A 26,332-nucleotide genomic window follows, 5' to 3' on the forward strand; every position below is an offset into this window, starting at 1 on the left:
TAGGGCTCGGTATATGATACTGCTCCATAAATGTTTGCCAAATTAAAATCAAATGAGATGGATTAATTGGAATTTATTCATACCCTTAACATATTAGCATGAATCTGATTTATCCGGAGAGGCATTTGTGATCTTGGGAAGCAAAGAATGAGACTTGAAAGGAGGTGGACCTAAGAAAGGAAAATGTTGATAGGCGTGGAAAGGAGAAAGGAAAGACACCTGCAGAAGGTGGGCCCGGCCGATTATAGGGATGCTCTGCGAGGTGCGTGCCCGCTGGGAAGGTCGGTAACGGAGCAGCAGACAGCGGATGGGTCTGGATGGGTCTTCCGTGGGAAGAGGAGGCCACAGCACACCTGATATGGACCCCAGCTTTAAACAGCGTCACTGGCCACGGACCCTAGGGGGGTCCAGCGCAGCCCTAAGCCCTGCGCGAGAGCCCGCATGGCCCACAAAGGCGGTCCGATCGCCGCTCCCTCACCCTTTCCTTCCGCAGGCTCTGGTGTGGAGGCGGCGCCCACCTCCGGGCCACGTCCTCGGTTCCGATCGAGGGGCTGCACATCTTCCCAGGGTGAGGCAAGCCCGCGGCAGCCAGGCTGGGGGGTCTGCCCTCCGCAGCCCCTGCTCCCCCGAAGGCCGAGGTCCGGCGGGGCAAGTCTGAGCTCGAAGCATTAGCGGCTCCCCCAGGATCGCCACTGTATTCAGGTTGCTGCCCGGACCCCATCCCGAGACACAGTCCTGTCAGGGGTCTCGGTAAGGAGACTTGGGTCCCCCTCCACCCCCATTGCCCATGACCCCACGTCTAATTCCCTTTTGAGAAGCCACCTTCTCAGAGGTGTCACCAAAAGCGGGCCAGGACTTTTGGGGGTGTGGAGGCAGGATCTCTGCCTTGACTGGCCACGACGGAGGGCATCAAGCTGAGCCCTTCCCACTCTGCTTTAAGTAAAGGGGGGAAAAAAGAGACCCCTGATACAGCCCCAGAACTACTGGTTTCTTAAACGTTCTCAGTTCTGAACAGACAATGTAACAAGTAGGCAGTAAACTATTAAGACAAAATCCATGGAAGTTAAGGATTGTAATTAAATAAAGCTTACAACAAAGTGAATCTGTCATGATAATTTTTATTGTAGTCTGTAGTAATTAGGTATAAATGACAAGTTCTTTAAGCAGTAATTCTAATTACTGTTAATTTGACAACACTGTTATAGGGGGAGAGTCCCCGAAGGTGCCTGGGATTGCTGGTTTTTCCATGTGTTTCCATCTTAGGGAAACAGAGGCAATGATAGATTTGCGACTTTTTACTTAAGTACTGTGCCCTTTTGTATTTGTTCTTAGAGTAGTACTACTCTTTCTTAAACTTCCTTGATTTAAAGATCTTGCTTATTGGATCTTTTTGAAACATAGAGGTTGGGGGGAAAACTCATCTCTTTGGTTGCCAAGTAAGGCAAAAGAAGTTTGTAATCTCATTTCAGCTGATTGGGTCCATATTTAGTCTCTGGGAAAAGGAACAAAAAGGTAGACCAGTTATCCCGTCAGAGGCCCAGCTGTAGGCCTTAGGGCAGACTGTGTCCTCGTCAGGGTTCAGGATTATTGGATGATTAAGAGGGCCGCCTTTAGAGCATCCTGGATGTTGCATGTAGGAATTGAGTCTACAGAGCCTGTGAAACTCTTTGAAGAATTTCTCACTCTTGGTGCCTTGAAATTTTATTTCATTGTAACCAAAAGAACATAAAATCTGTCTTGGAGGAAAGACCACTCTAATAATGGCAGACCTCACACAACGCATCAGGCTTGCTGGGGTCAGGTGAAGAGAGGGGCAGAGAGCTGGAAGTGAACTGAGAGGAATAGAATTTGGATGAGTGGGGGAGGGGAGAAGGAGTAGGGTGGTTTTGGACATGGGGCATTTAAATGAAGCACTCTGGACAACTAAAATGAGAGCACGAACCTCTGCAGTGTGGGGGGCTGAAGGAGAGAGAAGAGGTTAGGATACGGAAGTGTTGCAGACACTCAACCTTTTTTTCTGGGGTGGCAGAATATAGACATACAGCTACATGGATCATAATATTAAATTTCCCCAAATGAAGTGGTCGTAATTATAGTGCCCATCTCACAGGGTAAAAAGTGAAGTAAATGTTATCATGTATGTCAAGTATTTAGAGCAGTTCAAGGCACATAGTAGGTGCTCCAGGTATGGTAGCTATTATTATTGTTGTTATTATTATTATTATTATTTTTTTTTTTTGCGGTACGCGGGCCTTTCACTGTTGTGGTCTCTCCCGTTGCGGAGCACAGGCTCCGGACACGCAGGCTCAGCGACCATGGCTCACGGGCCCAGCTGCTCCGCAGCATGTGGGATCTTCCCGGACCGGGGCACAAACCCGTGTCCCCTGCATCGGCAGGCGGACCCTCAACCACTGCGCCACCAGGGAAGCCCTGTTGTTTATTATTATTAAGGCCAGCCCTGCTCCTTCTGTCCTACCAAAGGCTGATCAGGTACCCTTGACCCTCCTGCCCACAGCTGATTAGAGGAGTAAAAGATGTCCATCAACCTGAGGACTACTGAAAAGATTAGCTGGGCCAGTGACAGTCTCTCTCTGTCTCAGTGTCTAAACTAGGACATTTGAAAAGTGTTCAGGAAATGGTGGGAAAATGTTCAGGAAATGGAGACAGGACAGACAGAAGCAGACAAGTGGAGGGAGCTGAGTTACACGAACAAGGAGGCGCCAGAGTAGAGCTTTTGAGCTAGTGCACCTTGGCTCCCAGATATCCTCTGAATCCAAAGCCACTCCCGACTCTGCCTCATGAAAGCCCGGTTCAGAGACAGCTTTCTGTTCTAAGATTTCCATGAGATTCCCTGTCGTTGCATGTGTGTCCTCACCACAAAGCCCCTTGAGTTGAGCCACCTTGAGGGGATTTCTGTTTCTTCCAAAAAGCCAGATTGAAAGAACGAATTGTCTCTGGTGAGGGCTCCACACATGGTTCCTATTTCCTTTTCTTTGTTCTTCTCTGTATTCTATATTTTCTACAATGAGCCTATACAATCAACTTATAATATTCTATAATGAAGACTTATTTTGTAACCAGAAAAAAAAATGCTACTTAAGTAAAAGAATTGGCCCACACGTTCGCAGCAACTAGAACATTTGCCTGGGGAAGATCAGCGAACTCTAAGTCAGATCTACGTCCAGTGGCTTTCACCTTATCTAGTCCTGTGCCCTGGCCCCTAAAATGAGAAAGTGGGTGAAGGAGTCTCTAGGTTTCATTTTGGTTCTAAACACTATTGCTATCTCACTTACTACCCAGATTGTCAGAATCTGTACTCCTACACCTGTAGCTGGTCTGAGGAGGGTGGCTCTCTCCTGAGTCAAACTCAGAGCTCTGGAAGCAGTGACCCTTCAGAATGGGGGTGTGTGCATAGTGGTATAGCGTTATGAAACTGTTCGTTCATTTCTTCATCCATTTTCTCATCTTGATCAGCATTTTTTTTTTTTTTTGCGGTACGCGGGCCTCTCACTGTTGTGGCCTCTCCCGTTGCGGAGCACAGGCTCCGGACGCGCAGGCTTAGCGGGCATGGCTCACGGGCCCAGCCGCTCCGCGGCACGTGGGATCTTCCCGGACCGGGGCACGAACCCGTGTCCCCTGCATCGGCAGGCGGACTCTCAACCACTGCGCCACCAGGGAAGCCCGATCAGCGTTTATTAAGTGCTTGACCTATACCAGATATTGGGCTAGACGCTGGGACTATGAAGACAAAACAGAGGACAGACAGGTGAGCCAGTAATTTTAACACTCTGATAAGCACCAGGTCTGTTGGAGCCCTGGAACTACACAGAGAGGAAGCACTTAACGCTGGCTGGAGAGGTCAGGGTGGGGAGACGCTTCTCAAGGGAGAAGCCACTGGAAAGATAAGTATTAGTTTTCCAGGCAGACTAGAGGGGCAGTGCCTTCCAGGAAGAGACAGAGCAAGTCAAACAATCTTGACCCCCGTGTATCTAGTGTATGTCATACTTAGGAGGCTGGATTTTGTCCTTAAGAAAATGAAAAGCCACCTTAACAAGACATCGTAGGACCATTCTCTCTGCAGCACGAAGGAGAGAGATGGGGAGGGACAGAGACCGTTTGCAGGAGTCTCGGAGAGAATTGCAGAGGGCCTGAACCAACATGGTAGTGGGAATGGAGATGCAGGATGCGTGTCGGTAACAGGGTCCCATGACTCTGGAGACTGGGGAGATGGAAGATGGCACCAGGATTCTGGATGAGGTGAATGGGAAGAGGCTATTAGGAGAACACGGGGAGAGTAAAAAGACGTGCAATATAAGATAATTCATTCCACTGGGGGCATATCGAATTGAATCTCCTTTTGAGATATCCAGGTAGAGAGGTCCATCCAGCAATTGGAAATGGAGGTCTGGAGCACAGGAGAGGTCTGGACATGTCACCACAGGGGTCACTGTCGAGTGAGGTCACGACAGGGGTCATTGTAGGGTGAGGGGACCAGGAGAGTCTTAGGTGGAGGGCACCTTGTTCTCACTCAGAAATGTCAGGGTCACTGAAGTCCACATGCGCAGGGAGTGATTGTCAAGGTTAGTAATTCAGAGGTGATTGTGCACACAGCTTAATAAAGGATCAGAGCTTGGGGGTGATAATAGGAAATATGAAGCCAGAGGATTTAAGAACGAGGGAGATATGAACAAGAGGCAAACTCTGGAGCCAGGCCTCCATGCTGGCCCTTGAATGAGGTTTGGGAGGTGGAGGTGGGGGGTCCCTCTGTTCCTAAAGATCCAGGGCAGCCTTCACTGGCTGCAGAATCTCTCCTCTTGGCTGTCTTGCTGGCTTCTGGATCCCACCTTCCAAATGCTGCTCCAGCCTGGTTTCCCCAGAATGACCCCCACTTTGGACCATCCTCAGAGCCTGAGTCCTTTTTGACTCTTTCTACTGCCCACTTTCCTGGAAGCAGAACCACCATTTGACCAGCTGCTCAAACTCAGAAGTTGAGTCATTCTTTTCCTCTTTCTCGCCTTCCATCCCCAGCCACCAAGTCATTCAGTCCTCCTACTACCCTCTGTTACCACGACCCACAGCCTGGGTGGTTTCTGGGTCTCTCTGACTCTTGCTGCTCTCATCCCTGATCCTTCTTGACCCCAGATCCACTTTCCTGAAGCCCCCTTTCCTCACCCCATCCCTTTGCTTGGAGCCCAGGGGCTCCCCGCTGCTCCACGGTCTGTACACACATGCCCCTCTCTGGTTTTCTGACCTTGGACAAATTGTTTAACTTCTGTGACTTCAATTTTAGTGTCTGTGAAGTGAGGAGGTTCGACCAGGTGATCTCCCAAGTGCTTTTTATGATTTCTTTGCTGCACCTCGAAGACTCTCCTCATCTCACACCTGTTAGGGTGTCTATTATCCAAAAGACAAGTAACAAGTACTGGCCAGGATGTGGAGAAAAGGGAAATCTTGTGCACTGTTGGTGGGAGTGTAAACTAGTGCAGTCACTAAGGAAAACGGTATGGAGGTTCCGCAAGAAATTAAAAATAGAATGATCCAGCAATTCCACTTCTGGAATGCATATATATTCACAGGAAATGAAATCATTGTCTCAAAGAGATATCCATACTCCCCAGCTGACAGTAGTGTTGTTTACCATAGCCAAGGTATTGAAACAACCTAAGTGTCTGTGGACGGATGAATAGATAAACAAAATGTGATATATACACACGTATACATTATATCTTTAATGGAATATTATTCTGCCTTAAAAAGGAAGGAAAAAAGAAGGAAATCCTGTCATTTGCAACAATATGAATAATGAAACTGAAGGGCATTATGTTAGGTGAAATAAACCAGACAGAGAAAGACAAATACTGTATGATATCACTTATATGTGGAATCTAAAACAAAAGTCAAACTCATGGAAACAGAGAGCTGAGTGGTGGTTACCAGGGGCTGGGGGTGGGGAAATAGGGAGGGGTTGGTCAGAGGCTATGAACTTTCAGTTATAAAGTGAATAAGGTCTGAGGATCTAATGGATAACTTGGTGACTGTGGTTGATGACAATGTAGTATTGATATAATTGAAATTTGCTAAGAGAGTAGAACTTAAATGTTCTCACCAAAAAAGGTAGAAAAAAAAGGACTTTCCTGATGGGTTCCCACCCCAGTTCACACAAACCCTGAGGCTTCTGGGTCTCCCCACAGTCCAGGAATACCCAGTGTTAGCTTCATCTAAGACCTTCTGCTCTCGTTGTTCCCACCTGAGGCACCTCCCTGTTGTAGCAGGTGTGCAAACTGACATAGACGCCTCAGCTTTAAGTCAAGGAGTGTGCTCTTCGGTGGCGGGTGTGGGATCTATCTCTCAACCAGTCTGCTCTTCTTTGAATCTGACCAAGACTAGTCAGTGAGGTGGGGACAGATCATGTTACGGTATAATAAAAAATCACCTAATTCTTAACTAAATGTTTCCATGATTCTTGTGACTATCAGTGGTGCTCTCACCAGGAACATCCTATAATTCATAGTTTGTGTCCTCTCCCCCCAGATTCATATGTTGAAGCCTCATCCCCAATATGATGACATTTGGAGATGGGACCTTTGGAAAGTGGTAAGGTCATGAGAGTAGAGCCTTCACGAATGGGATTAGCGCCTTTACAAAAAGAGACCCTAGAGAGGTGATCTCTCTTCACAATGTGAGGAGGAAAGGAGAAGTCAGCTATCTATAAACCAGGAAGAGAACCTCAGCAAGGACCCCACCACACTGCCACCATGATGCTTGGGTTTCTAACCTCCAGAGCTCTGAGAAGTAATGTTTGTTGTTTAAGCCAGATAGTGTATGGTATTTTGTTATGGCAGCCCTAGATGACTGAGACAGGCTCTTTTGACAATGAATTTAGGTTTGTATTGACATATTTAAATGGAGTCATCACAGGTCATTCCTGTGTGCTATCCCCTCCCTCCAGCCCTTTTAATGGGACCTGTCTGCCCCTCACCCCACTCCCAGTGTTTGTTTTTGCCTCAAACCACCTTCTCTTTCCTCTTCATGCCTTCCTGTTTCTTGCTCTTGTTTTTCCAACCAGCGTACATCAGCTCCTGACATCTGATCAGGACCTCTTCTGGGGAAGACCCATTGAGCCCACTTTCCAGTTGACCAACCAGCCTGCCTCCTGGCCTCTGACCTGAGCATCCTTTTTGCTGCTCTGACCTCAGACCGTCAGTAGCTATGGGTGGAGTTTCTCATTGCCTGCTCTAGTCCACACGGCTCCATCACACTCTCCCCACTCCATTCCCCAGCCTGCTTCAACACAGACACAGAAGGGATACTGAAGAAGTCCTGTGTAAATAGGAGTTTTAAAAAGCTGCGCAGTTCAGACGAGAACTAATCGAAACCATCACAGGGGTGCATTTGTGTGGCGGCCAGATCAGAGCCAACACTGACATCCTCTCCTCCCTTGGAGTCTGTCTGCAGAATGTGCTTCCCAGGCTGGGAGACATCAGCCTGTTTCAGATCACAAGCTGGCATGCCCTGGTTGCCCATGGCAACCCAGCTGCACTGGAGTGTTCGCATTTGTAAATGTGTGTGGGCTTAAAATTATATTATTGATTCTGTCTGGAAGATGATAGTCTGATTTGTATATAGCTCTGAATAAATTACTCATTATTCTTTACAGCCATCAGAGTATGAGTCTCTTTCTCTTTCTCTCTTTTTTTTTTATTTTTTATTTTAGAGAGACAGCAAATTGTGTCAGCAGATGTGAAATGAAAAGCTTCCCATAACAACCATACTAAGAAATCAACGTCCAGGGCACCATCCCGGGAAGTAGTCTGGGTGTTACTGAATAGATAAAAAATGGAATGAATTGGGGAGGGATGGAACCTATATTGGGTAGTCTATTTCAAAGGGACCATAAGGTATAGTTTGAGTTACAATGAAAAGCAGACAGGAGCAGAGGGAGATGCAGCCCCACCCTGGACTTGATCAGTTCAAGCTGAACACAAGCTTTCTCTTCTGTTTTCTTTGATGTGTAGTATATACTCGGGCAGATTGAAGTGTTGTTCCAATTCAACACTCCTCCCTGTATCCATGCTTTTTGCCCTGTAGCTCTGTAGATCATCCCAGAAAAGCCCTTGACTTTGAGCTTGATCTTACAGCTTGCTTTGACTAACTAGCTAAAGTGGCAGTGTGCCAGCTCTGAGTCGTGGCTTTAAGAAGCTTCAAGAATTTCCACTTGCCCTCCTGTGTTTTTTGTCATTAGTGTGAGAAGAACTTCCCTTGAGTGGGACCCACAATGAATACATGTGGAACATTCACCTCTTCACCATCAAACCCAGCCAGATCGATGGCTTGAAGCACTACCCCAGCAATACCCAGCCCAGAGGAGCCACTTCAGCCAAGCTGCAGATGCATGGGAAATAAATTCTCATTGCCACCAAGATTTTATAGGTGCTTGTTATGCAGCAGTAGCTGACTGTTAAAATCCTCCATCTTTTCAACATCACAGCCATCAGTGTCACTGATGTTGGAAAAGAAAAGAACAACATCTCTCAACTCTTCATTTCAGTAGTTGCTGATCACAAGACTTATTGAGAGAAAATGCCGATCATGCATCACAATTTCAATTCACGTTGGGCCCTCATTGTGCACTGTACCATTGAATGTGGCATTGCTACCAGGAGCCATAAGGAAGCCAATGTACCTGAGAGAAGCTCCAAGTAAATTGTAAGATTTCATCTCTACTCTTTTAGTGCTCATGGAAGTCCTGCCAAAATATTGGTGGGCATATGTTTGAATTGGGGAGGAAGAGTGGCATTATAATTCTCAGAAAGCACTGTCAATGTTTCTTTCAGTTCATCCCCAAATGAACACCTTTATCAGAATGTCGCATGTTATTACCCTCAAGCTCTTTCTAAACTTCCATGTTTCCACTCTCCAGTCAAGGGATGTACCATACAAGCACACTCAATCATTTTCAACAAATATTTGTTGAGTGCCTACTGTGGGCTGGACACCTATTGTAGGAGCAGCGTGCTCAATGCCATGTTGAATAAAAGAAGAGTGGTTGTGATGGGCAGTTAGGGAGGGTAAGAGTCAAGACTGACTCCCAAACGTCTGTCATGAGACACCTGGCAGATGGAGGTGCCATTTACTAAGATGGAAAACCTGGGAAGGGGCTGGGTTGGGGGAAAATAAAAAGCTCGGTTTTGGGCATATTATGTTTGAGATGCTTCTGAGACATGAAAGTAGAGCTGTCACGTGGGAAGTTAGATGTCCAAATATGGAACTCAGAGGAGAGAGGTCTGGGCAGAAGATACCGATTTTGAGGGTTGCCAACGTGTAGATGGCATTTAAAACCACAGGACTGAGGGAGCACACACAGAGAAGAGAAGATGGCCCGGGCTGGGTGCTGAGGAATCCTAGTATTTCAAGGACAGGCAGACGGAAGAGGAGTAAGTAAGGGGGCTATAAAGGGGCAGCTAGGGAGACAGGAAGATGGGCAGTGGAAAACATAGATGTCTGCCCATCATTCCCACCCAGCAGCCATCTCCCCCCAGCGCTCCCCCGCGAACAGAACTCTGCCTCATGTAGGTCTTGGGGGTCATGCCCTTCATGAGAGGCAGAGCTTCTCCCCATTCTCGGGGGGTGAATCGTGGGGTCTAAGACAACCATGGTAATCTGCTCTCCTTGCTGGTTTGGGTTTAGTCATGAGCATGTGACACAACTTTGGCCAATCGGGTGTGAGTGGAAGTCCACTGGGTGGTTTTGGGAAAGGTTCCCATGCTTTTGAAAAGTGAAGGAAGGGAGAAAACTGAGTGCTTTTCCTGCCTCAGATGTGGCCTCTGGTTGGAGATGCTGCAGCCATCTTGCCAACAGGACAAATGTGAGCCCCAAAGCCCAAACAACAAAGCTACAAAGGATATATGTGTTAAATTACACCTTTGAATTGTTGAATTAACCAAGTGTGGAGCACTCCCTACCAACAGATTTATTTTGTAAGGTAATCAATTTTCTAAATATTCGGGCATTGTGGGTCTTCTATGACCTGTGTGTAGCTTTAAGCATCCTAGGTGGTACCTGTGGTTTCACACGACAGAGATCAAGGTGACTCATGCCTGCTGGTAAGATGATTGTGCCAAGGGCTTGAGGGTGGCATTTTGCTCAGAACTTAATGGTTTCTTTTACCTTATTTGAGGGAATAGTAATTTCCCAAACTTTTAAGTGTATTGTTTGTCACTCTTAATACTGATTTAATATTATGCTTACAGTTTGTTTCTTTCAACAAAGACAAAATTCTTCTGCCAAGCTAAAAGCATGTTTTATCTCAGCAATCTCAGAAGAAATGGGTCACTTTTAATTATGACATCTCATCCACACCTGGTCAGCAAGAAGGATGCTGAGAAAGAGAGCTGGAAATATTCTAGGGTTTATTTTCCAGCGAACATGGAAAAGATTCAGGATAGGGCAATGCAGGAAGGAAACATAGATATCAAAGGGTCAGAACAACGAGAAAATGAGACAGGAACTTAAATATAAATAAAGTGCCCTGAAGTCAAGGTGTTTGATGACACTTAGTGCATTAATTAACCAGATTTTAAGATAATGACTGCATATCTTCAAATGGTTTGGGCCATCCTTACAGCTCTTTGAATAGTGTTTTTTTTTATACAATTAATGCTTCTGAAAGAGCTTTAATTTTACATTAATCAAAAGCCTTCATGATATTCTCAGGATTTACTCAAATTCAAGGGTTCTTTTTGTGTTTTTAAGTACAATTAAGTTATCAAGGCAGAGGCTCTGATTGCAGGGACAAAATTCCATAGCAACAGCTAGCTGAGCACACTAAGCCCCGTGCACTGCTGCATCCCATGTTTGTGCCAGGCTGAGGGAGGCATGTGGTCAGTCTTTACAATGAATGGGACAAACTTCCCTTTACCTTTCTCCTGAGGAGCAAAACCTGCTTCCTTGACAATGTAAATAGTTACCTTATAATACCCATTTTTACTGCAAACAGCTCTCTGCCTGTACCCCAAGCAGAATTCTAGAAAATTCTATGAGATTAAAAAGAAAAGAAAAGAAAAGGACGAAGAGAACGTTTTCTTACCTGTTAGCATGAGATGTTTCTAACCTTCCCAAAGCAGAACCTGCTCTTCTTCCTCTCCAGTTCGTGGTATCAGACAGCAAAACCTGCCAGGGACTCCTGTACTGATTAGAATCATGTCTACTCTGTCCCCAGGGGTAATTACTGATGATCACAGAGATGCCAGGTGAAGAAAATCTTGCTACTTTCTTGCTGGGAGCAGCCAGTGCTGATGAGCTGTACCCACAGTGGTGGTTCACCCCTCACTGTGCCAGGATTTGTAACTGGAGTACCTGGGGAGGTTCCTCCTCTCTCCCCTCCCCCTCCCCCCTCCCCCCTCCCCCACCACCCCGGGTGCATTAATCCCATCACATGTGAAGGTAATTGATGCTAACATGAAGCTGGGAGGTGGGGTGGGAGGAAATGCCAGGGAGTGAACAAAGAGGAAAATAACTGGTATTAAAAATGCTCTCTTACCATCTTGTCCTGCCAGGGTGCAATTAATAGTAATTATATGTGGGTGCTATCCACTGTCCAAAATGGAACCCTTGATTACCCAATCCCACGCCTCCTCCACCTGCCCTGTCTCACATAACAACTCCATTTTTCTAATTGCCTAGGGAAAAACCTTTGGAGTCATCTCCCTCCCCTCTTTTTTCTCCCAAGCACACATTCAGTCCACCAACAAATCCTATTTGTTCTACCTTTGAAGTGTCTTCAGAATCTAGCCACTCCTCACTTCTGCCACCAATACCTCCTAGTCCAAGCCACCCATGTCTCTCACCTGGACCTTGGCAGTACCTCCTGACTCGTCTCCCAGTTTTCATTTCTGCCCCCACTACAATGTAAGGATGTGGTCTTTTAGAAACAGAAGTTGGACAATGTCAACCCTCTACTCAAATACCTGCCATGCTCCTCATATCATTCAAAGTAAAATCCATAACCTTGGAGGCTTCTCTGATCTGCCCTTCTACCTGTCTCACCTCATCTCCTACTGTTCTCCCCTCACTTCTCCAGGACAACCTTGACCTTCTCTTATAACTTGCAGGGCTTCTGCCCTTGTTCCCTCTACCTGGAAAGTCCTTCCTCCAAACATCCACAAGCTTCTCCCCTCCTGCCTCACTTCTGTCAGGAGTGAGCTCAGTGCCATGTTATAGAGGCCTTCCCGGCCACCTCACTTAAGATAGCAGCCCCCATGCCTCTCTGTCTTTAGCCTGCTGTAGTTTTCTTCATACTCCTGAATTCAACGCTGTATTATATATTTACATGGTGTATTATACGTATGTGAAACCCACTTTAAATGAAAAGACACAGATGGGTTAAAAGCAAAAGGATGGAAAAATATACTGAAACTAACCAAAAGAACAGAAATAGCTACATTAATATCAAAGTAGACTTCAGCATATGGAATACTATGGAACATAAAGAGGGACATTGTAGTGATACAGTGAAAAAAGGGATTTTCCTGAAACCCTACACAACTGATACATGCTAACAGGGCTACAATTGTCTAGAAGGGATGTCACCAGCCCCTTCCAGACATGGCAGGCACTCTCCAGTTCACCATCGTCCTCACCACTCCCTATGGCCTCACACCTGGCCCACTGCCCTTATTTCGGTCATCTGCCAGGCTGCTGCAGGCATTAAGTTGAGGCTCTTGCTTGTGAAAATAGCATAATTACAATGCCATTGCCTCCAGGAAAGACCTAGGCCCAACATCATTCCAGCAACCTTCCTGACCCTTCAGGCTGGGTTAGGCAAGCGTCTCAGAAATCCCATAACACCCTGTGCTTGGCTCTGTCATATGTCTCTTCAGAGTTTATTGACAATTCTTTCTGTATTAGTTAGAACACTATTGACTCCCAGCTCAATGCTGCTTTCGTCAAAAGGGGACATGAATTGGCGCGTGTGGCTGAGGTGCAGCTGGACTTAAGGACTCACTCCAGTCTCATCAGGACCCTCCCTCTCTTTCATGCATCCTCTCCCATGTCTCCATTCTCTGGCTGGTTGTCCCCATGAGGCTGGAAGAAAGACCACGGGTAGCTCTGGATGTGTCTTACAGCCTCATAAGCACAGAGGAAAGAGAGCTCTGCCCACATCTCCACTGAGGAAAACCCAGGCTGGACCCCAACGGTGGCCAGAGAGGAGAGGTACCAAACATGGCCCAGGCTGACTGCAGTGAGTTTTCAGCTGACATCAGAACCATGTGCCTGGAGTTGGGGGCAGGGAGTGCCCCCGAAGTGGGGTACACCACCCTGGGCTGGTAAAATGTAACATCGCTAACTTGTCTGTATTTCCCACTAGACTCTTAAATCTTTAAGAATGGTTATTCTGTCTTTGATTTCGATATCTAGTACAGCACAGTGTCTGGCACAAAAGACTTAAAAATATTTTATTTTTATTTTTGGCCATGCCATGTAACTTGTGGGATCTTAGTTTCCCGACCAGGGATTGAACCTGGGTCCTCGGCAGTGAAAGCTCGGAGTCCCAACCTGGACTGACAGGGAATTCCCAAAAATATTTTGTTTTAAATGTTGAATGAGGGATAAAGTTTGAACTGTCATAATCATACACCTTGGATTTTCTGGAACCATCTCAATTCATGAAATGTGATTATTTTTTAAAAGATGATTCTTTAAATGAATAAATTCACTGTTTTATAAAGTGTTCTATAAAATCACATTCAGAAATCATATTCAGTACTTGGCCACACACTCTGCTTTTGGTTTTGCTTGAGAAAAGCTGGCCGGCTGTGTTGGTTATATTCTGTTTGGCCTCCAAATCCCCTTAATACCTTCCCTAGCCCACTCTGTGCCACTGGAGCCTGACCCTTTGGGCTGCATCTTCCTCAGTACATTTCTGGTGGGGTCCGTTGGGCTTGGTCAATGAGGGCCGCTGGAGGAGCTCAGATTGTATCGGAGGGAAGGAGAAAGCAAGAGTGGAGTATTTCTTCCCCTGTCTCTCCCTGTTTCATGTCTCTGGCCATGGCTCTTTCTCTCTGTGACCACAGCCCCAGGGGACAGCAGCTCCTCCACGCAACTGGGTCTCACTGGGCTCCAGTCACATTGTCCATTCAGGCCTAGAGCTGGTAACAGCTTCCTTCCATTGTTAGCCTCTGCAAACCTCACCCTCAGAAGTAGTCTGTTCATTCAAGCCCCATCATGTGAAACAAATGGGGGGGATTCTGTTTCCTGCCTAGAGCCTAACTGAGCCATCCACGTAAACCTAGCAGGTACAACTTGCCGCTCCCCTAGGTCAGTGGGGCTTCCTCTTTGCTGTGCACTGGAATCACCCTAGGGAATTTTAGAACAGACTGCTGCAGGTTCCATCCCTAGATTTTCTGATGCAATTGGTCTGGGAAGTGGCCTGGATATCAGGATTTTTTCAATCTCTCCAGGCCCTTCTATCGTGCAGTCAAGATTGAGAAGCATTGCTCTGGCTCATATGCCTCTTGTACAGACAGGAGATTTTTAACACATAATGAAAACTCAACTACACGTGTCCCATTGTGATTTTTTTATTTTTATTTTTTACAAATTATTGCAGTCTTCAGTTTAAAGTGATGTTATTTTTCTACTCTTCTATTCGTGAAAGCATTTTTTAACAAAATAGAGCAGGTTTAAACATATTTATAGATAAGGAACCAAGATGGCGGAGTAGAAGGGCGTGCTCTCACTCCCTCTTGCAAGAACACCAGCATCACGACTAGCTGCTGGACAGTCATCAACAGGAAGACACTGGAACTCATCAGAAAAGATACCCCACAACCAAAGACAAAGGAGAAGCCACAATGAGACGGTAGGAGGGGCGCAATCACAGCAAAATCAAATCCCATAACTGCTGGGTGGTGACTCACAGACTGGAGAACACTTATACCACAGAAGTCCACCCACTAGAGTGAAGGTTCTGAGCCCCAAGTCAGGTTCCCAACCTGGGGGTCCAGCAACAGGAGGAGGAATTCCTAGAGAATCAAACTTTGAAGCCTAGTGGGAATTGACTGCAGGACTTCGACAGGACTGGGGGAAACAGAGACTCCACTCCTGGAGGGCACACACAAAGTAGTGTGCACATCAGGACCCAGGGGAAGGAGCAGTGACCCCATAGGAGACTGAACCGGACATACCTGCTAGGGCTGGAGGGTCTCCTACGGAGGCAGAGGGCGGCTGTGTATCACTGTGAGGACAAGGACACTGGCAGCAGAAGTTCTGGGAAGTACTCCTTGGCATGAGCCCTGGCACAGTCCACCATTAGCCCGACCAAAGAGACCGGGTAGGCTCCAGTGTTGGGTAGCCTCAGGCCAACAACCAACAGGGAGGGAACTCAACCCCACCCATCATCAGACAGCAGAATAAAGTTTTACTGAGCTGAGCAAAGAAAACAATAGCAAAGATCAATAAAACTAAAAGCTGGTTCTTTGAGAAGACAAAAAAAATTGATAAACCATTAGCCAGACTCATGAAGAAAAAGAGGAAGGGGACTCAAATCAATAAAATTAGAAATGAAAAAGGAGAAGTTACAACAGACACCGCAGAAATACAAAGCATCCTAAGAGACTACTACAAGCAACTCTATGCCAATAAAATGGACAACCATCAAGAAATGGACAAATCCTTAGAAAAATATAGGCTTCCAAGACTGAACCAGGAAGAAATAGAAAATATAAGCAGACCAATCACAAGTAATGAAATTGAAACTGTGATTAAAAATCTTCCAACAGACAAAAGCCCAGGACCAGATGGCTTCACAGGTGAATTCTATCAATCATTTAGAGAAGAGCTAACACCCATCCTTCTCAAACTCTTCCAAAAAATTTCAGAGGAAGGAACACTCCCAAACTCATTCTATGAGGCCACCATCACCCTGATACCAAAACCAGACAAGGATACTACAAAGAAAAATTACAGACCAATATCACTGATGAATATAGATGCAAAAATCCTCAACAAAATACTAGCAAACAGAATCCAACAACACATTAAAAGGATCATACACCATGATCAAGTGGGATTTATCCCAGGGATGCAAGGATTCTTCAACATACACAATTCAATCAATGTGATACACCAGATAACAAATTGAAGAATAAAAACCATATGATCATCTCAATAGATGCATAAAAAGCTTTTGACAAAATTCAACACCCATTTATGATAAAAACTCTCCAGAAAGTGGGCATAGAGAGAAACTACCTCAACATAATAACATAATAAAGGCTATATATGACAAACCCACAGGCCATATATGACAAACATCATTCTCAATGTTGAAAAACTGAAAGCACTCTAAGATCAGGAAAAAGACAAGGATGTCCACTCTCACCACTATTATTTAACATAGTTTTGCAAGTCCTAGCCATGGCAGTCAGAGAAGAAAAAGAAATAAAAGGAATACAAATTGGGAAAGATGAAGTAAAACTGTCACTGTTTGCAGATGACATGATACTATACATAGAGAACCCTAAAAATGCTACCAGAAAAGTACTAGAGCTAATCAATGAATTTGGTAAAGTAGCAGGATGCAAAATTAATGTGCAGAAATCTCTTGCATTCCTATACACTAACAACGAAAGATCAGAAAGAGAAATTAAGGAAACAATCCCATTCACCATTGCAACAAAAAGAATAAAATACCTAGGAATAAACCTACCTAAGGAAGTAAAAGACCTGTACTCGGAAAACTATAAGACACTGATGAAAGAAATCAAAGATGACACAAACAGATGGAGGGATATACCATGTTCTTGGTCTGGAAGAATCAATATTGTGAAAATGACTGTACTACCCAAAGCAACCTACAGATTCAATGCAATCCCTATCAAATTACCAGTGGCATTTTTTTATAGAACTAGAACGAAAAAATCTTAAAATTTGTATGGAAACACAAAAGACCCCGAATAGCCAAAGCAGTCTTGAGGAAAAAAAACAGAGCTGGAGGAATCAGACTCCCTGACTTCAGACTATACTACAAATCTACAGTAATCAAGACAATATGGTACTGGCACAAAAACAGAAATATAGATCAATGGCACAGGATAGAAAGCCCAGAGATAAACACACACACCTATGGTCAACTTACCTATGACAAAGGAGGCAAGGATATACAATGGAGAAAAGACAGTCTCTTCAATAAGTGGTGCTTGGAAAACTGGACAGCTACATGTCAAAGAATGAAATTAGAACACTCCCTAACACCATACACAAAAATAAACTCCAAATGGATTATAGACCTAAATGTAAGACTGGACACTATAAAACTCTTACGGAAAACATAGGAAGAACACTCTTTGACATAAATCACAGCAAGATCTTTTTTGATCCACCTCCTAGAATAATGGAAATGAAAACAAAAATAAACAAATGGGACCTAATGAAACTTCAAAGGTTTTGCACAGCAAAGGAAACCATAAACAAGACGAAAAGACAATCCTCAGCATGGGAGAAAATATTTGCCAACGAATCAACAGACAAAGGATTAATCTTCAAAATATATAGACAGCTCACGTAGCTCAATATTAAAAAAAAAAATCCCAATCCAAAAATGGGCAGAAGACCTAAATAGACATTTCTCCAAAGAAGACATACAGATGGCCAAGAAGCACATGAAAAGCTGCTCAACATCACTAATTACTAGAGAAATGCAGATCAAAACTACAATGATATATCACCTCACACCAGTTAGGATGGGCATCATCAGAAAATCTACAAACAACAAATGCTGGAGAGGGTGTGGAGAAAAGGGAACCCTCTTGCACTGTTGGTGGGAATGTAAATTGATACAGCCACTATGGAGAACAGTATGGAGCTTCCTTAAAAAACTAAAAATAGAATTACCATATGATCCAGCAATCCCACTACTGGGCATACACCCTGAGAAAACTATAATTCTAAAATACACATGTACCCCAATGTTCATTGCAGCACTATTTACAATAGCCATGTCATGGAAGCAACCTAAATGCCCATCGACAGAGGAATGGATAAAGAAGATGTGGTACATATATACAATGGAATATTACTCAGCCATAAAAAGGAACGAAATTGGGTCAGTTGTAGAGACGTGGGTGGATCTAGAGACTGTCATACAGAGTGAAGTAACTCAGAAAGAGAAAAACAAATATGTTATATTAACACATATATGTGGAACCTAGATAAATGGTACAGATGAACCAGTTTGCAGGGCAGAAATTGAGACACAGATGTAGAGAACAAACGCATGGATACCAAGGGGGGAACGCGGCGGGGGGGTGGGGGGGTGGTGTGATGGATTGGGCGATTGGGATTGACATGTATACACTGATGTGTATAAAACTGATGACTAATAAGGACCTGCTGTATAAAAGAATAAATAATATAAAATAAAAAAAAAAAAAGGAGACAACCAAGAGCTAGAGCTAGGCTGAATGATAAGGTTCAGGCAAAAGACTGGTGATAGTTGGGGGGTACGGAAGGCTGAGGGAAGGGGAAATGAGTGAAGGTGGTCAAAAGGTACAAACTTCCAGTTATAAGATAAATAAGTTTTGGGGAATCTAATGTACAGCATGGTAACTATAGTTAACAATACTGTATTGTATTATTGAAAGTTGCTGAGAGTAAACCTTGAAAGTTCTCATCACAAGGAAAAAAATTGCAACTATGTGAGGTGATGGATGTCAACTAAACCTATTGTGATCATTTTGCAATATAAACATATATCAAATCATTATGTTGTACACCTTAAACTAATACAATGTTATATATCAATTATATCTCAATAAAACTAGAAAAAAATGGGGAAAAAAACCTATTTATAAAACAGTTTTTTTCAAGAGGTTAAAAACAAAGAACAGATGTTTCTGGAAAGCATAGAAACATGTACTTTTTGGGATAGGATGTGTGTGTGTCGGCAGGGGGCAGTGAGTTTTGCAGGAGGTTAGAAAGAGAATCAAAAGAGCCATCAGGGTATACCACAAGAGAAAGAATTTCAGAATCATTATCTGTGTTGAAACACTGCTCTCTTTGAAATATAATAATGAAGGTACATAATTAACTCACATCAAGTACATTGATCTGGTCTTGACAATCTGCTCTGAAAAAAGGAACATATTAAAGCACTCATTCACATCCTTTGGCACATTAAAATAAGCCGTGGCCACTGGCCTCGTGAGAACCTTTGAAGTGTTCAACGTTTAAAATGCCTTCATTATTTGGCAGGTTTTAAAATACAAAAGGACCACAACAACACTCTCCTGTCTTAGAAGACAATCACTTTTTAAATGCATTTGTCAGTGGTGATCAGACAATATTTTTAAGAGGGAAAGCGGATTCTACCAAGCCTTTCATTTCATTTTGAGGGTTCCAGAGACGTCTCATCTAAATAAATACTGTGCCTGTATCTATTAGCTCTTTCTGTATTAATCTCAGTGGCATGCAATGGGAAGCACTTATTTCTCACTCACACTTTGTGGGTCCCTAGGGAGGGTCAGCTAGCTGTATTAGTCCATTTGGGCTGCTAAAACAAAACATCATAAACTAGGTAGTTTATAAGCAACAAACATTTATTTCTCATATTTCTGGAGGCTGGAATTCCAAGATCATGGCACAAACAGATCTGGTGTCTGGTGAGGACTTTCTGGTTCAGATGGCCATCTTCTCTCTGTGTCCTTACATGGCAGAAGGGAGCTCTGTGGGGTCTCTTTTATAAGGGCACTAATCCCAATCGTGAGGGCTCTGCCTCATGACCTAATCACCTCCAAAGGTCCCACCTCCTAATACCATCATCACCTTGGGGATTAGAATTTCAACAGATGAATTTTGGGGGTACGCAAACTGACCATAGCAGTAGCTCTCATCCACATGACTCTCATCCTTCTCCTGGGACCAGTGGGCAGCCCAGACTTATGTCTGCTAACATCCCATTGGCTAAAGCAAGTCACATGACCAAGCTCACAGTCAAAGGCTGGGGAAATACCTTCCAAAGAGTGTGGAGGCAGGGAGAGATGAAGAACTGGGGACAATAATTTAGTTTACCACAGTGCCCAAAGAAAAAGTCTGTCTAATAGTGCATGTTTATAACTGTAGCATTTCTGGCTCTAGAGTGGCAGTCACTTACCTGTTCTACAATTCTGTATGTAGTATGCCTTTCTGTTTCCAGCCAGATGGGAGGCTACATTCATCCCCAGGCTGTCTGCTGTGAGGCAGTGGGTGATAGTGGCTTTTCTTGGCTGTCCTGCCCTTAGAATACCAAAACTGTCTCCAAAGAAGTAACGACAGGTTTGGGAGGAGAGTCAACTAGGTGAAGCAAGGGGATATTTTAGGTGGTGAAACTGTTCTGTATGATACTATAATGATGGATATGACACTATGCTTCTGTCAAAACCCATAGAAATTTACAGCACAAAGAGTGAACTCCAATGTTTATAAATTTTTTGAAAAATTCATTTAAGAGGTCAAGGATCCCATCTGGGATTCCCAGAGGACAGCAAATGCTGAAGACGCAGCCACAACACGTCTGCAGGGATGAACACTCCAGCCCCAGACAAGGCTTTGTTAGAGGATTAACGTAAAACCAAACCACGTTCATGAGGGACCCACAACTTGAACCAACAGAAATTTATTGACTATTCTGGAACACAGAAACTACAAGAGAGTCCATGCTATTAGGAGCCAATGGCACTCAGTCCATGCATGATCTGACCCCCGCCCCTTTGACCTCTTTTGTATGACTGACCCTCTGCCCTGTCCCTAGCCAACTCACAATGCTTCAGCCACTCTGCCTTCTGACTGTTTCTAGGACGTTTCAAGAAACACTTCAAGCTCTTTCCTACTTTGACGCCCTTGCCTTGCTGCTCCGCAAGCCTGGAAAGCTGTTGCTCATCTCTTCACATGGCTGGTTCTTTCCCCTCTTAATGGGTCAGCTTAAATGAGGCCTCCTCACAGCTGTGTGAGGCCTCCTGACACGAGTGCTGTGAGGCCCCCCATCAGAGCACTGCTTACACCGTGTGTGGCACTTATATTTTGTAATTATACTGTTCATTTTGACTTGTTTTTGATCTGGCCCTTCTTCTAGAATGTAAGCTCCATGTATGTTTTTTCACTACAAATATATTCCCATGACCTACAACACTGCCACATAGCAGGTGTTCGATAAATATTTATTGAATGAAGGACGACTCGTTTTTTAATATTTGGTTTAAGATACCGATGGAATATGGACCATGATTTGGAGAGTGTTGTGAGGACAGGAAGTCCCACTATATATACTAAACTAAGAGAGAATCCACATGAAATTACTGGTTGGCCACAGCTACAGTCCCCAGTGCTCCAAGAAAGACATAAACAGCAAAAAAGAAAAATGGGGAATTAAGTAAATGCAAATAAAATACAAACCCAGCATGAATGGCAACATGAATATCAATTAAAATGTAATTTAAGGTCAAAATCATTAACGGGGTCAAAGAGGAATAACATGTAATGGGAAAAAAATTAATTAATGAAGAAGATCTGTATAAGTCATAAGCATTGATAAACAACATAGTAGCCAAAAATATGTAGCAAAAATCCCAGAAATACAAGGAGACATTGATGAAAACATTTTTATTGTGGAATGTTTCAAATATTATTGCCTCAGAATTTGACAGGTCAAATATGCAATTAAGGCAAAGGTAGAAGGGGCTTGAAAAATACAATAAACTACACATTTTTTCTTCTGATATTCATCTAATACACAAATTAATCTTGGCATAAAAAATTTTTTGCTAATTTTCCCAAAGCAGAGATTTGTTTTTTAACTTTCAAATAGGAAATCAATAATAAAAAGGATTTTTTAATCCCATAATTATTGAAAAATTAAGAAACCTCTTCCACATACTTCTTGGTTCAAAGAGAAAATCAGAATTGAAGACACAAATTAAGCATCCAAAAGAGAATAGGAAAAAAACATTATATCAAAAGCTATTGGGGCCTTCCCTGGTGGCACAGTGGTTAAGAATCCACCTGCCAATGCAGGGGACATGGGTTCTAGCCCTGGTCCGGGAAGATCCCACATGCCGTGGAGCAACTAAGCCCATGCGCCACAACTACTGAGCCTGCGCTCCAGAGCCCGTGAGCCACAACTACTAAGCCCATGTGCCTAGAGCTTGTGCTCCGCAACAAGAGAAGCCTCGGCAATGACAAGCCCTCACACCGCAATGAAGAGTAGCCCCTGCTCGTCACAACTAGAGAAAGCTTGCGTGCAGCAACAAAGACCCAATGCAGCCAAAAATAAATAAATAAATAAAAATAAAAAAAAAAAACAACCCTACTGGATACAGTTAAAACTAGGTAGGTAGGGAGGTGGGGAGGGAAGAGATGACTTGCAGCCCTAAATGATTTTATTGTTTAAAAATAAAACAAACAGGGTAGGCTTCCCTGGTGGCGCAGTGGTTGAGAATCTGCCTGCTAATGCAGGGGACACGGGTTCGAGCTCTGGTCTGGGAGGATCCCACATGCCGCGGAGCAACTGGGCCCGTGAGCCATAACTGCTGAGACTGCGCGTCTGGAGCCTGTGCTCCTCAACAAGAGAGGCCGCGATAGTGAGAGGCCCGCGCGCCGCGATGAAGAGTGGCCCCCGCTTGCCACAACTAGAGAAAGCCCTCGCACAGAAACGAAGACCCAACACAGACAAAATAAATAAATAAACTCCTACCCCCAACATCTTCTTAAAAAAACCAAAACAAACAAACAAAAAACCCCCAGGGCTTTCCTGGTGGTGCAGTGGTTGAGAATCCGCCTGCCAATGCAGGGGACACGGGTTTGAGCTCTGGTCCGAGAAGATCCCACATCCCGCGGAGCAACTAAGCCCGTGCGCCACAACCACTGAGCCTGCGCTCTAGAGCCTGCGAGCCACAACTACTGAAGCCCGCGCGCCTAGAGCCCATGCTCCGCAACAAAAGAAGCCACCCCAGTGAGAAGCCTGCGCATCACAATGAAGAGTAGCCTCCGCTCGCTGCAACTAGAGAAGAGCCCACGCGCGGCAACGAAGACCCAACGCAGCCAAAAATAAATAAATAAATAAATTAATTAAAACACATACACACACACACACAAACAAAATAACACAAAGTCATGATGAAATTATATTTAGAACAATTTGGATCTTATTTTTCCTTGATTATTGAGAAAATAACCTAGTTACGTTCAGATTTTACTCATTTGAACTATTTTCCTTTTTTATCCGTCCCTTTGTCAACATCACAGTAAGAGTAAATAAAGCGATCAAGAATCTGTCGGTCTGAAAATTATGAAGAAAAACAGGATGAAAATTTCTATTTAACTATTTAAGTGCTAAATAGAGAAATTCTAGGAAGGAGGCAAATATCTGATAATAGTACTCTAAATATAAAATCAGTGAGACCAAAATAATCAAAGGATAGTATGTCTAATAGCTAAAAAGACACAATTATGTTAATTATTGATTAAAAAGAGCAAACAGTATTCAAGGGATCAGCAAGACTTCCTGGAAAGAGCATGGATTTCGGAATGAAATAAACTTAGGTTTCAGTTCTGTGCTGGCAAATACATCTGTCCTCTCCATTTATTCATTTCCTCATCTTTGAATACAGGTAATGATACTTACCTAGCGCAGTTGAATGGACAAGGAATGCTATGTGTGAAGCACCTAGACAGGGCTTGGCCTGGGTGATGTGGTGATAAACAAAACAATAGAGACTATTGTTCCAAATGTTTCATCCAAGCCAGCGTTGCTTTTCTGCCCACCAGGGTTGGGAAGCTTTGCAATCTTTGAGTGATAACTGATCACGGGAGGCCCTTCAACTCTCTGGCCTCCATTTCCTCATCTAGAAATTGAAGGAGTCTTTTCTGGTTCTGAACATCTATGGTCCCCTAATCCTAATGACGTATTTTTAAATTGTACTTTGTGAAGCTGTAAAGCTTTGTCACTTCTAGCACTTGCCATCTCTGCAGCCAAAACTAAGAGAAAGGAAGAATGCGAGTGATAACATGTTTTCCTATTCAATGTCCATGTTGTCTTGCTCAGTGTTACAAACGCCAGCTGAGGGCTGGATATCAGGTGTGGGGGGGGGCGGGGGGTGTTCCTGGTTTACTCTCCAGTTATGTGATTTTTGTCTAAAGTGCTACTTGATCCCAACTCCATGCAAGGAATAAATCACTGTCTCAGACTAACACCAGATCATCCTCTTACCCAGGAACTTGGAGGTGGCTTGGTCAATGGAACTTTTAAAAACTTTTCTGTTGTAAACAGTAGCAGTTGGGGTCATAAAAGAACACTCAAGTAAAATCATTGCTGAATGCAAAGGTGCTTGAAGGATGTGCTGTGTGGATAAACTTCCAGGGGATAACTGACAAGTCTAATTTGATTCCCGAGGAACTTTTTTTTTCTTTTGGTTGTTTAATAGCAACTAAATCCTTCCTTTCATTTTATGTGGGGGGCATGTCCCCCAATCCCAACAACTGTCCCTCCCAGGGAGAGGATGTACTCATTTCACAGCACAAGCAGTCATTTCTCTTCTGAGACATCATCCTCATTCCCTGGGTTTGAGGCTAAGTGCCCCAGAGTCCTAGTTTTGATTCCACTCAGGGGTCACTGACTTTCTCTATGACTATTATCAAGGTCACCCACCAGGGCCCTATGTGTTGAGGAATCTTGGAGCGAGAACAGTCTATGAAGTTGTTTTAAAAGCTACAGGTGTGAGGTCTTCCCTGGTGGCGCAGTGGTTGAGAGTCCGCCTGCCGATGCAGGGGACGCGGGTTCGAGTCCCGGTCCGGGAAGATCCTACATGCCGCAGAGCGGCTGGGCCCGTGAGCCATGGCCGCTGGGCCTGTGCGTCCGGAGCCTGTGCTCCGCAACGGGAGAGACCACAACAGTGAGAGGCCTGCGTACCGCAAAAAAAAAAAAAAAGCTACAGGTGTACTTGCCTAGACCCTGAGAAGCAATGGGTAGGCTTGAGTAACATCCATATTTGAAACTAAAATCCTGAAGCTCAGGAATTTTAGCTGGAATTTGGTAATTCCATCGAGATTCAGTGTCTGCTGGTCGGGGAAGTAAGTTTTTCCATTCCAGAAACATCTGAGAATGTTGCTTAATCTTTTGAGCTGGGGTACAAATGAAAGGCAATAATTACTCCTTGTAGGCTATTTCTAAATAGCCTCATATTTTCATTCCATTCTGCTTCTGTCAGTAACTTCCAATTTATCACACTAAAACACACTCTTCTTGCATTTAGAGGTATGGTCAATGTACTTTTTAGGGACATTTCAACCAGGAAATAATTTTCTGCTTTATCAGGCACAGGAAGTACAAGTTCAAATGATTAGAAGTAGTTTCTAATGAGTATATTGTACGTCAGTTAGGAGTGCTCATTTGTTTCTGCTCCGTGGACTCAGGAAGCATGTCTCACTCCAGTAGCCTGCCTAGTCCCTGGGGCAGGGGTTAGGGTGCAGAGTGAGAGATTTTAGTTAGGGCTACGGTTGCCATATAAAACATAGGGTGCCACTTAAATTTTGGGGGGGCCACACCATGTGACTTGCAGGATCTTAGCTCCCCAACCAGGGATCAAACCCGTGCCCCCTGCAATGGAAGCACAGAGTCCTAACTACTGGACTACCAGGGAATTCCTGGATGCCAGTTAAATTTGAATTTCAGATAAACAATGAATAATTTCTTAGTGTAAGTATGTATAGGTACTCATTTTTTTTACCTGTTATACATCATTATTCAAATTTAACTGGGCACCCTGTATTTTTATTTGCTAAACCTGGCAACCTTAGATAGGGCAGTGCATATCATCCCCATTATCTGGAAAAGAACCACTCAAAGGAAAAGAACCTTACCGATGGAGGGTTAGGTAAGATCATTGTCATTAGTGGACTGTAGCACTATTATTTTTGGAAAAAACTCTGCTAACAAATACTCATTAAACATATGATCCTTAAATACCTCTGAAGCACTGACTAAAACCAGGTTCCACAAGCACTACCACATTAACTGAGGAGAGAATCACAAGTCATTTCACCTGGAGCGAGTTCATCCCTAATTCTTGCTACAAAATGTTGGTTCAGAGGCACATCATACAACAACTTTAATTGGGACATAGATATTAAAAACATGAATATCACCTAATAAGGACCTACTGTAGAGCACAGGGAACTCTACTCAATACTCTGTAATGGACTATGTGGGAAAAGAATCTAAAAAAGAGTGGACGTATGTATACATATAACCGATTCACATTGCTGTACACCTGAAACTAACACAACATTGTAAATCAAGTATACT

At 44.0% G+C, this 26,332-nt stretch overlaps 1 protein-coding gene across 1 annotated transcript in view; it reads right to left on the reverse strand.

Annotated features, from left to right (window-relative positions):
• Positions 1-835: 835 nt before the first annotated feature.
• The window catches only part of TEX26 (testis expressed 26), a 39,156-nt gene continuing 13,659 nt past the window's right edge, over positions 836-26,332 (reverse strand). The window contains exons 5-7 of the mRNA XM_029209964.1: positions 26,070-26,133; positions 24,973-25,149; positions 836-933 (exon numbers count right to left, since the gene is read on the reverse strand). Of these exons, the coding sequence (XP_029065797.1) occupies positions 836-933; positions 24,973-25,149; positions 26,070-26,133 (339 nt within the window). The remainder of the gene's footprint in view (positions 934-24,972; positions 25,150-26,069; positions 26,134-26,332) is intronic.

This window comes from Monodon monoceros, unplaced genomic scaffold (genome assembly GCF_005190385.1).
Source record: "Monodon monoceros isolate NGI ecotype Baffin Bay Population unplaced genomic scaffold, NGI_Narwhal_1 Super_Scaffold_8, whole genome shotgun sequence".
NCBI classification, from domain to species: Eukaryota; Metazoa; Chordata; class Mammalia; order Artiodactyla; family Monodontidae; genus Monodon; species Monodon monoceros.